Source organism: Anthonomus grandis, chromosome 2, assembly GCF_022605725.1.
Source record: "Anthonomus grandis grandis chromosome 2, icAntGran1.3, whole genome shotgun sequence".
Classification (NCBI taxonomy): Eukaryota; Metazoa; Arthropoda; class Insecta; order Coleoptera; family Curculionidae; genus Anthonomus; species Anthonomus grandis.
The window spans coordinates 26,994,819-27,007,683 of record NC_065547.1 but is presented as its reverse complement, the minus strand read 5'-3'; the positions used below and the strand labels follow the sequence as shown (position 1 = coordinate 27,007,683).

At 27.6% G+C, this 12,865-nt stretch overlaps 3 protein-coding genes across 7 annotated transcripts in view; all 3 read right to left on the bottom strand.

The window, feature by feature from the left end:
* Window positions 1–12,865, bottom strand: part of LOC126747854 (proteasomal ubiquitin receptor ADRM1 homolog) — a 421,821-nt gene that overhangs the window by 243,154 nt on the left and 165,802 nt on the right. The gene's annotated exons all lie outside the window — the stretch shown is intronic.
* The window catches only part of LOC126747911 (ER membrane protein complex subunit 7 homolog), a 325,016-nt gene that overhangs the window by 257,405 nt on the left and 54,746 nt on the right, over window positions 1–12,865 (bottom strand). The window lies entirely within an intron of this gene.
* The window catches only part of LOC126747800 (structural maintenance of chromosomes protein 6), an 83,812-nt gene that overhangs the window by 67,919 nt on the left and 3,028 nt on the right, over window positions 1–12,865 (bottom strand). Inside the window, exon 1 of one of the 2 annotated variants that reach the window (XM_050456635.1) lies at window positions 11,512–11,644. The exons of the other annotated variant lie outside the window; for it this stretch is intronic. Coding sequence (XP_050312592.1) covers window positions 11,512–11,529 — 18 coding nt within the window. The 5' untranslated portion in view covers window positions 11,530–11,644. Of the gene's footprint in view, window positions 1–11,511; window positions 11,645–12,865 lie in introns of those variants that run through there. 2 annotated transcript variants of the gene reach the window in all.

Genomic DNA, 12,865 nt, shown 5'->3' with positions numbered 1-12,865 from the left:
TGGCCCTTAACCACTTGTCTTCTATTTCAAGACATTAGACTCAAGCGACTGTCAAAACAACAAAATGTGAAGCTAAGACCTCCAAATGAAATATAGTTATAAATAAATTTAATGAACAATCACATAATTTAAAACCTTGTCAGTAGCATAAAAGGTACCAGAGACTAAACCGGTTTTAATAGCGAGTTTAATGGTATTCTTAAATCTGTCTAGAGGCATATCCCTGATACCTTACAGCAGATAATTTTTTGTTGCAAAAGTTTTTAATGTGCTAAAAGTCGAGTTAAGAGGAACCTGTCTATTAAGTAAAGTATAAAATTCGTGTAAATTATTATGATGTTGTAAAATGTTTATAATATTATCTCATGGAAAATCATTAAAGAAATCAAATTAGACACTGTAGAGTAGAGTATTCTATGTTGGTGTCTTATACAGATAGCAAGACTATTCATTGGACTGATAAAAGCTTATTGCAACTTCAGACTAGGATGTGAAATAGTTTTTAGATTTTAAAGAGATGGTGTGAGGTACAAATTTTTAAACTTAATATGAACAAGATCTTAACATTTCACTGAATGAGAACCCTGTGAATACCAATATATATTATTGCATATGTTATGCTCCATTTCATCACTCATATGTTGCATTTATTTTTGGGGATGTTATTCTTTTTGTTATTATTATTATTATTATTAATTCAGTTTTCACCTTTCAGAAGGCTATATATAGGCAATAAGGCTTTTTGCTAAATTCAAACCTAGGGATATTTGTAAGCCACTCTTCATCTGCTCTTGTGAGAATATTGTGTCTTAAGTTATCCTTGAAACATTTAGTTAATTTAGTTCATTTTAGTTCACAAGTTTAAAGCCAAAATCAGACAGCAGAGCTACTATTAAACTTGTCAGACCATTATCAGAAAAACAAATTTAACCACAAAATAATAGATAAAGAAATGGATGAAAATGGAAGTCTAAAAATGTAGGAAGAAGATTTCTGATTGGGAAGACTGACTATACATAAGATAAGTTTTGGTCTGATTGCAATTATTAGAGTTCAAACCTTACATACTTATGCTTTAGATTGCATTATTTTTTCAAATTAATTGAAAATTTTCAATCATACTATTATAATGTTATTATAAGTTTAACCATTAGAACTTTGTATCTTTATATTTTCTCCAGCTTTGAATAAGAGATGTAGGTATGCAGTTATCTTGAAATGTTCAGAAAGCAAAGCATATTTTAATTCAATTGCATTTAAAACATAATTATTATACATTATTACAAATATATTTTAGGATGAGTAAAGCTATTATTAGTATAACTGAGATGATTAAAAGTAAATTTGAAACACTGGCCAGTAAAGAAAATGACGAATATTAACTCAGTATGTTACCTTGTTACTGCTGAAAATAAATATCTTAAATTATATATACTATAATTAAATTATTTTAAAAGTTTTAATCATACTGTTATAAAGCTGTTAGACCTTTGTATCTTTTATTTTTTACAGCTTTGAATATGAGATATATGTAGTTATGTATCTTGAAATGTTAGGAAAGTAAAGCATTTTAATTCAATGTAATTAAAAACATAAATATTATATATTATAATAAATCTTTCTTAGAGAGATAGAGTAAAGATGTGTGTGAAGCTAGCGTCCGATCGATAACCAGCAACCAAAATCGAGAACGCAGCATATGCCGGTTGCCAGCGACCAATTTATAGTCCGCGCTCCCTGTTATTTAATCAATATAATGCTCGTATCTCCAGAAATTCCCAAGGGATTTTAATAATTTTTTGTCCAGATATTAACAATGAATACCTAAATCGACTGACGATGGTCTCAAACCTCTACAAACTAAGGTTTTGTTGTGAAAATTAATTAAAAAGTCAAATAGTAAAAAAATGAAAAAGGCTCTAACTCCCAAAATTCCCAAAGGATTTGGATAAAACTTTTTTTTATAAAAGATAATAAATATCTAAATTGATTTTAGATGGTTGCAAACCTCTACAAACAAAAGTTTTTTGGTAAAAAATTATTGAAATGTTAGATGTAGAAAAAGATAAACGGCTATAACTCCCAAAACTCCCAAAGGATTCGAATGAAACTTTTTTATACATTTATAAATAAATATTCAAATCGATTTGACATGGTTGCAAATCTCTACAAACGAAAGTTTTTTGGTAAAAAATTATTGAAATGTTAGATGTAGAAAAATATAAACGGCTAGAACTTCCAAAACTCCCAAAGGATTTGAATGAAACTTTTTTATACATTTAATAATAAATATCTAAATCGTTTTGATATGGTTGCAAACCTCTACAAACGAAAGTTTTTTGGTAAAAAATTATTGAAATGTTAGATGTAGAAAAATATAAACGGCTATAACTCCCAAAACTCCCAAAGGATTTGAATGAAACTTTTTTATACATTTATAAATAAATATTTAAATCGATTTGACATGGTTGCAAATCTCTACAAACGAAAGTTTTTTAGTAAAAAATTATTGAAATGTTAGATGTAAAAAAATATAAACGGCTATAACTCCCAAAACTCCTAAAGGATTCGAATGAAACTTTTTATACATTTATAAATAAATATTTAAATCGATTTGACATGGTTGCAAATCTCTACAAACAAAAGTTTTTTGGTAAAAAATTATTGAAATGTTAGATGTAGAAAAATATAAACGGCTATAACTTCCAAAACTCCCAAAGGATTCGAATGAAACTTTTTTATACATTTAATAATAAATATTTAAATCGATTTTATATGGTTGCAAATCTCTACAAACGAAAGTTTTTTTGCAAAAAATTATTGAAATGTTACATGTAGAAAAATATAAACGGCTATAACTCCCAAAACTCCCAAAGGTTTTGAATGAAACTTTTTTATACATTAATAAATAAATATTTAAATCGATTTGACATGGTTGCAAATCTCTACAAACGAAAGTTTTTTGGTAAAAAATTATTGAAATGTTAGATGTAGAAAAATATAAACGGCTATAACTTCCAAAACTCCCAAAGGATTTGAATGAAACTTTTTTATACATTTAATAATAAATATCTAAATCGTTTTGATATGGTTTCAAACCTCTACAAACGAAAGTTTTTTGGTAAAAAATTATTGAAATGTTAGATGTAGAAAAATATAAACGGCTATAACTCCCAAAACTCCTAAAGGATTCGAATGAAACTTTTTTATACATTTATAGATAAATATTTAAATCGATTTGACATGGTTGCAAATCTCTACAAACGAAAGTTTTTTGGTAAAAAATTATTGAAATGTTAGATGTAAAAAAATATAAACGGCTATAACTCCCAAAACTCCCAAAGGTTTTGAATGAAACTTTTTTATACATTAATAAATAAATATTTAAATCGATTTGACATGGTTGCAAATCTCTACAAACGAAAGTTTTTTGGTAAAAAATTATTGAAATGTTAGATGTATAAAAATATAAACGGCTATAACTTCCAAAACTCCCAAAGGATTTGAATGAAACTTTTTTATACATTTAATAATAAATATCTAAATCGTTTTGATATGGTTTCAAACCTCTACAAACGAAAGTTTTTTGGTAAAAAATTATTGAAATGTTAGATGTAGAAAAATATAAACGGCTATAACTCCCAAAACTCCTAAAGGATTCGAATGAAACTTTTTTATACATTTATAAATAAATATTCAAATCGATTTGACATGGTTGCAAATCTCTACAAACGAAAGTTTTTTGGTAAAAAATTATTGAAATGTTAGATGTAGAAAAATATAAACGGCTAGAACTTCCAAAACTCCCAAAGGATTTGAATGAAACTTTTTTATACATTTAATAATAAATATCTAAATCGTTTTGATATGGTTGCAAACCTCTACAAACGAAAGTTTTTTGGTAAAAAATTATTGAAATGTTAGATGTAGAAAAATATAAACGGCTATAACTCCCAAAACTCCCAAAGGATTTGAATGAAACTTTTTTATACATTTATAAATAAATATTTAAATCGATTTGACATGGTTGCAAATCTCTACAAACGAAAGTTTTTTAGTAAAAAATTATTGAAATGTTAGATGTAAAAAAATATAAACGGCTATAACTCCCAAAACTCCTAAAGGATTCGAATGAAACTTTTTATACATTTATAAATAAATATTTAAATCGATTTGACATGGTTGCAAATCTCTACAAACAAAAGTTTTTTGGTAAAAAATTATTGAAATGTTAGATGTAGAAAAATATAAACGGCTATAACTTCCAAAACTCCCAAAGGATTCGAATGAAACTTTTTTATACATTTAATAATAAATATTTAAATCGATTTTATATGGTTGCAAATCTCTACAAACGAAAGTTTTTTTGCAAAAAATTATTGAAATGTTACATGTAGAAAAATATAAACGGCTATAACTCCCAAAACTCCCAAAGGTTTTGAATGAAACTTTTTTATACATTAATAAATAAATATTTAAATCGATTTGACATGGTTGCAAATCTCTACAAACGAAAGTTTTTTGGTAAAAAATTATTGAAATGTTAGATGTAGAAAAATATAAACGGCTATAACTTCCAAAACTCCCAAAGGATTTGAATGAAACTTTTTTATACATTTAATAATAAATATCTAAATCGTTTTGATATGGTTTCAAACCTCTACAAACGAAAGTTTTTTGGTAAAAAATTATTGAAATGTTAGATGTAGAAAAATATAAACGGCTATAACTCCCAAAACTCCTAAAGGATTCGAATGAAACTTTTTTATACATTTATAGATAAATATTTAAATCGATTTGACATGGTTGCAAATCTCTACAAACGAAAGTTTTTTGGTAAAAAATTATTGAAATGTTAGATGTAAAAAAATATAAACGGCTATAACTCTCAAAACTCCCAAAGGTTTTGAATGAAACTTTTTTATACATTAATAAATAAATATTTAAATCGATTTGACATGGTTGCAAATCTCTACAAACGAAAGTTTTTTGGTAAAAAATTATTGAAATGTTAGATGTATAAAAATATAAACGGCTATAACTTCCAAAACTCCCAAAGGATTTGAATGAAACTTTTTTATACATTTAATAATAAATATCTAAATCGTTTTGATATGGTTTCAAACCTCTACAAACGAAAGTTTTTTGGTAAAAAATTATTGAAATGTTAGATGTAGAAAAATATAAACGGCTATAACTCCCAAAACTCCTAAAGGATTCGAATGAAACTTTTTTATACATTTATAGATAAATATTTAAATCGATTTGACATGGTTGCAAATCTCTACAAACGAAAGTTTTTTGGTAAAAAATTATTGAAATGTTAGATGTAAAAAAATATAAACGGCTATAACTCCCAAAACTCCCAAAGGATTCGAATGAAACTTTTTTATACATTTAATAATAAATATTTAAATCGATTTTATATGGTTGCAAATCTCTACAAACGAAAGTTTTTTGGCAAAAAATTATTGAAGTGTTAGATGTAGAAAAATATAAACGGCTATAACTCCCAAAACTCCCAAAGGATTTGAATCAAACTTTTTTATACACTTAATAATAAATATCTAAATCGTTTTGATATGGTTGCAAACCTCTACAAACGAAAGTTTTTTGGTAAAAAATTATTGAAGTGTTAGATGTAGAAAAATATAAACGACTATAACTTCCAAAACTCCCAAAGGATTTGAATGAAACTTTTTTATACATTTAATAATAAATATTTAAATCGATTTTATATGGTTGCAAATCTCTACAAACGAAAGTTTTTTGGTAAAAAATTATTGAAATGTTAGATGTAGAAAAATATAAACGGCTATAACTTCCAAAACTCCCAAAGGATTTGAATGAAACTTTTTTATACATTTAATAATAAATATCTAAATCGTTTTGATATGGTTGCAAACCTCTACAAACGAAAGTTTTTTGGTAAAAAATTATTGAAGTGTTAGATGTAGAAAAATATAAACGACTATAACTTCCAAAACTCCCAAAGGATTCGAATGAAACTTTTTTATACATTTAATAATAAATATTTAAATCGATTTTATATGGTTGCAAATCTCTACAAACGAAAGTTTTTTGGCAAAAAATTATTGAAATGTTAGATGTAGAAAAATATAAACGGCTATAACTCCCAAAACTCCCAAAGGATTTGAATGAAACTTTTTTATACATTTATAAATAAATATTTAAATCGATTTGACATGGTTGCAAATCTCTACAAACGAAAGTTTTTTGGTAAAAAATTATTGAAATGTTAGATGTAAAAAAATATAAACGGCTATAACTTCCAAAACTCCCAAAGGATTCGAATGAAACTTTTTTATACATTTATAAATAAATATTTAAATCGATTTTACATGGTTGCAAATCTCTACAAACGAAAGTTTTTTGGCAAAAAATTATTGAAGTGTTAGATGTAGAAAAATATAAACGGCTATAACTCCCAAAACTCCCAAAGAATTTGAATGAACCTTTTTTATACATTTAATAATAAATATTTAAATCGATATGACATGGTTGCAAATCTCTACAAACGAAAGTTTTTTGGTAAAAAATTATTGAAGTGTTAGATGTAGAAAAATATAAACGACTATAACTTCCAAAACTCCCAAAGCATTCGAATGAAACTTTTTTATACATTTAATAATAAATATCTAAATCGTTTTGACATGGTTGCAAACCTCTACAAACGAAAGTTTTTTGGTAAAAAATTATTGAAGTGTTAGATGTAGAAAAATATAAACGACTATAACTTCCAAAACTCCCAAAGGATTTTTTATTTTATTTGGTATTATATCTTTTAGTCTATTTATTGCTCTGGCTTTCTTTGAGTTAAAAGCAATTGAAGTTTTATTCTCATATACCTACCTATATTGTATATCTTGACTGATATCATGTAAGTTAATAATTTTAATTATTAATTAATTATAATTTATTTAATTAAATCATTTAATTAATAATAATATATATTAATTATTTTAATTATTAAATAATTTTAATTATAAATTTTAATTATTTTAAGTTAATAATAATTTTATTCGGTTATTTATATTATTTTTTAATTAAACTTTTTTTTCATCAAGAGTAAAAAAACATACCTCAGTCTTTATTGATATGGCTTTCCATTATATTAATAAATTAATTTAATCTAGGAAAAAAGACGTTGAATACAATCAGTTTTGGCTGCTTTTTAATCAACAAAAAATTGATACTAAAAATATCAAAGAATGTAGGGCAACTATTTTTGACTTCTTAGAAGCTGGACATAGTGTTGCCCACTGTGTCTCAGCGGACTTCAAAATGAGTAGAGGGCTAGCTGCAAAATTCAGGTAAATTTATTTTAGATTAAATGATTTTAACCAAAAATGCGAATTTATTTCTAGAGCGAAGTTTGGCGTACCCAATTTGAATAAGAATTGCGGTCAAGTTGGTAGTTGCGTCGACCAGCCAATAAACAGCGGCTATATATTCCACCTAATTAGTAAAGCGCGATATTTCCAAAAACCAAAATATATACACATATGGAGGGCTCTTATAAATATGCGGCGATTATGCATTTTGGGTAATCTCAAAAACCTGGCTTTGCCCAAAATCGCTTGCGGGCTGGACCGCAAAAATTTTAAGATAGTAAGATGCATGATCGCCTATATTTATAGGAATTGCACCACCCAAATAACCATATGTGTATAAAACTAGTTTGGGTTTTAGGAGTTAGGATGGGTACATATCGGCGCCTACGGAGGGGTTTAGTGGGTAGTGGCTTCACCGAGCCCCACACTGTCCTGGAGTGCCTTGTGCGTCCCAGTTCGTGCGTAAATGCATTCCCCATCGTGTAATAAAACAAAATTAAAAAAAAAAAAATTACACCAAAGTGCGCAAAGAATTTTATTGCTGGGCAGTTCAGTGGGTAAAAACTTAACTGCTTCTAACAACATATACAAATTCCTGGATGAATTTCCAAAAGGATCTTAACTGAGACCACACACTACTACAAACGGGGCCTATGTAAGTTTTCCTTAAATACAATTAATGAAACCTCCTCGGGTATACTTTCTAGGCATCTTGGTAACAATCCAGCCAGTGGTTTTAACGTAATTTTTGATTGGACCTTTATGAAGAATATTGACTGTTGTCTCCTGAAAGAGAGCGATTACCTAAAGGGAAGACCCGGACTCCTTTTGTAGCACCTGACTGTAGTATCGACGACTTAGAGCTACTAGCCCCGATGGTTTAATTCCATACTACTATTTGGCTGGACTTGGATCTTGTATTTCTACTCAAAAATCACTATCTTTGTATTTGTTATATAAAATAAACAATTGCAAAATTATTATGGTCTTTTGATTGGTTAAAATAACTCAATTTAATTAGTTTAAATAGAGAGTTTTGCAACATGTCTTAAATCTCATCACTTAAAATGTTTATTATTAAATGTATAAAAAAGTTTGATTCAAATCCTTTGGGAGTTTTGGGAGTTATAGCCGTTTATATTTTTCTACATCTAACACTTCAATAATTTTTTGCCAAAAAACTTTCGTTTATAGAGATTTGCAACCATATAAAATCGATTTAAATATTTATTATTAAATGTATAAAAAAGTTTCATTCGAATCCTTTGGGAGTTTTGGGAGTTATAGCCGTTTATATTTTTTTACATCTAACATTTCAATAATTTTTTACCAAAAAACTTTCGTTTGTAGAGATTTGCAACCATGTCAAATCGATTTAAATATTTATTCATAAATGTATAAAAAAGTTTCATTCAAATCCTTTGGGAGTTTTGGGAGTTATAGCCGTTTATATTTTTCTACATCTAACATTTCAATAATTTTTTGCCAAAAAACTTTCGTTTGTAGAGATTTGCAACCATATAAAATCGATTTAAATATTTATTATTAAATGTATAAAAAAGTTTCATTCGAATCCTTTGGGAGTTTTGGGAGTTATAGCCGTTTATATTTTTTTACATCTAACACTTCAATAATTTTTTACCAAAAAACTTTCGTTTGTAGAGGTTTGCAACCATATCAAAACGATTTAGATATTTATTATTAAATGTATAAAAAAGTTTCATTCAAATCCTTTGGGAGTTTTGGAAGTTATAGCCGTTTATATTTTTCTACATCTAACATTTCAATAATTTTTTGCCAAAAAACTTTCGTTTGTAGAGATTTGCAACCATATAAAATCGATTTAAATATTTATTTATAAATGTATAAAAAAGTTTCATTCAAATCCTTTGGGAGTTTTGGGAGTTATAGCCGTTTATATTTTTCTACATCTAACATTTCAATAATTTTTTACCAAAAAACTTTCGTTTGTAGAGGTTTGCAACCATATCAAAACGATTTAGATATTTATTATTAAATGTATAAAAAAGTTTCATTCAAATCCTTTGGGAGTTTTGGAAGTTATAGCCGTTTATATTTTTCTACATCTAACATTTCAATAATTTTTTACCAAAAAACTTTCGTTTGTAGAGATTTGCAACCATGTCAAATCGATTTAAATATTTATTTATAAATGTATAAAAAAGTTTCATTCGAATCCTTTGGGAGTTTTGGGAGTTATAGCCGTTTATATTTTTTTACATCTAACATTTCAATAATTTTTTACCAAAAAACTTTCGTTTGTAGAGATTTGCAACCATGTCAAATCGATTTAAATGTTTATTTATAAATGTATAAAAAAGTTTCATTCAAATCCTTTGGGAGTTTTGGGAGTTATAGCCGTTTATATTTTTCTACATCTAACACTTCAATAATTTTTTGCCAAAAAACTTTGGTTTGTAGAGATTTGCAACCATGTAAAATCGATTTAAATATTTATTTATAAATGTATAAAAAAGTTTCATTCAAATCCTTTGGGAGTTTTGGGAGTTATAGCCGTTTATATTTTTCTACATCTAACATTTCAATAATTTTTTGCCAAAAAACTTTCGTTTGTAGAGATTTGCAACCATATAAAATCGATTTAAATATTTATTATTAAATGTATAAAAAAGTTTCATTCGAATCCTTTGGGAGTTTTGGAAGTTATAGTCGTTTATATTTTTCTACATCTAACACTTCAATAATTTTTTACCAAAAAACTTTCGTTTGTAGAGGTTTGCAACCATATCAAAACGATTTAGATATTTATTATTAAATGTATAAAAAAGTTTCATTTAAATCCTTTGGGAGTTTTGGAAGTTATAGCCGTTTATATTTTTCTACATCTAACATTTCAATAATTTTTTACCAAAAAACTTTCGTTTGTAGAGATTTGCAACCATATAAAATCGATTTAAATATTTATTATTAAATGTATAAAAAAGTTTCATTCAAATCCTTTGGGAGTTTTGGGAGTTATAGTCGTTTATATTTTTTTACATCTAACATTTCAATAATTTTTTACCAAAAAACTTTCGTTTGTAGAGATTTGCAACCATATCAAATCGATTTAAATATTTATCTATAAATGTATAAAAAAGTTTCATTTGAATCCTTTGGGAGTTTTGGGAGTTATAGCCGTTTATATTTTTCTACATCTAACATTTCAATAATTTTTTACCAAAAAACTTTCGTTTGTAGAGGTTTGCAACCATATCAAAACGATTTAGATATTTATTATTAAATGTATAAAAAAGTTTTATTCAAATCCTTTGGGAGTTTTGGAAGTTATAGCCGTTTATATTTTTCTACATCTAACATTTCAATAATTTTTTACCAAAAAACTTTTGTTTGTAGAGATTTGCGACCATGTCAAATCGATTTAAATATTTATTTATAAATGTATAAAAAAGTTTCATTCGAATCCTTTGGGAGTTTTGGGAGTTATAGCCGTTTATATTTTTTTACATCTAACATTTCAATAATTTTTTACCAAAAAACTTTCGCTTGTAGAGATTTGCAACCATGTCACATCGATTTAAATATTTATTTATAAATGTATAAAAAAGTTTCATTCGAATCCTTTGGGAGTTTTGGGAGTTATAGCCGTTTATATTTTTCTACATCTAACATTTCAATAATTTTTTACCAAAAAACTTTCGTTTGTAGAGGTTTGCAACCATCTAAAATCAATTTAGATATTTATTATCTTTTATAAAAAAAAGTTTTATCCAAATCCTTTGGGAATTTTGGGAGTTAGAGCCTTTTTCATTTTTTTACCATTTGACTTTTTAATTAATTTTCACAACAAAACCTTAGTTTGTAGAGGTTTGAGATCATCGTCAGTCGATTTAGGTATTCATTGTTAATATCTGGACAAAAAATTATTAAAATCCCTTGGGAATTTCTGGAGATACGAGCATTATATTGATTAAATAACAGGGAGCGCGGACTATAAATTGGTCGCTGGCAACCGGCATATGCTGCGTTCTTGATTTTGGTTGCTGGTTATCGATCGGACGCTAGCTTCACACACATAGAGTAAAGCTATTGTTACTATAGCTAAGAGGAAAAATTAAGTAATCCGAAACACTTGCCATTAAAAAACGTGACGAATATTAACTTAATTTGTTACCTTGTTAGTACTGGACATATTAAAGCACTAATTTACTTCTCAATATCATTAAAATATTAATATACAACTTTTATAATCAACCGAAAACAAAGATAATTCTTGCCCGCCACAAACACAAATGTAAACAAGTTTTATAGGTTATGTAATCCGTCACTTGAACTGTCAAAAATTCTTGGCAGTGTCTCATACTTGGTAGGGCACAGATGTAAATAGCTCCGCACGGATGCGGAGCTATTTACATGTGTGGGTAGGGTATAAATCAAGATGAAAAGTTTCCTACAAGCAGAAGCACCAATAATGGATCAAGAATATAGAAAAAAGTGGCTAGCAATTAAATATATCTCAATTGTAGTAGCACTAAGGAACACGTGGTTGATATGGTTAAATTTACATGAGGTATCGAGACCGTCAGAGGCATTAGAAGGGTTAGTATTCTTGTTAAATACAGATAAAAAGTGGGTGGCAAAGAGATTTGCAATAGAAATACCAGTATTGGCCCTGAGATCATGAAGGAACATCTCATCTGGAACGGTAGAATCGCTTTGATTGGACTGAAGTCTTACAAATTTCCAAAAGGTCTTGCTATCGTTCTCTATTGCATTTTCGGCTCTTTCAATGTAATGTCTGTAGCATTCACTAGATAATGAACGGCATTCTGAGCGCAGAACACTAAAACTTAAGTAATCAGTATTTGATCCTGACTGTCTGTACCTTCTATGTGCTATTTTTTTCTGAATAACTAGACTTTTTAGTTCTCTAGAAAACCATGGTGGATAATGTTTCTTGGGAGAGTGTTTTTTTATTGGCACAAACAGATTCAAACAATCATAAACAACAGAATAGAAGTTTGCAACAGTGGTATTTAAGTTATCGTTAACAATTATTGACATCCAGTTGTATGAAGAAAAGTAGTTATTTATAGACACAAAATCTGCTTGATTAAAGTTGTAAAAATAAGTTATAGGTAGTTCCAGGTAATTGGACTTACTATTGGGTAGTTGCAGCTCAAGAGCAGGATGGTAAGGATCTGACCCGACTAAACCATTACATTTAGTTGTTAAAGTGGAATGAAAAGTTGTAAAGCAAAGGTCAAGAATTATTCCATGATCATTAACCACTGCATTGAGCTGCATTAAACCTAGAAAAGTGAATGTGTCACATAAAAGATTTTCTTTATCAGATGTAACATTATTTGGGGTTAAGCCATAATGATCATCACTAGGTAACCATGAAATATTAGAAAGGTTAAAGTCACCAACAATAAGAACATTATTAAAGCTCTCGCAAGCTTTGGTAACAGAGGCACAATGCGCTGCATACACAGATAGATCCATGGATGGAGGAACATAAATGC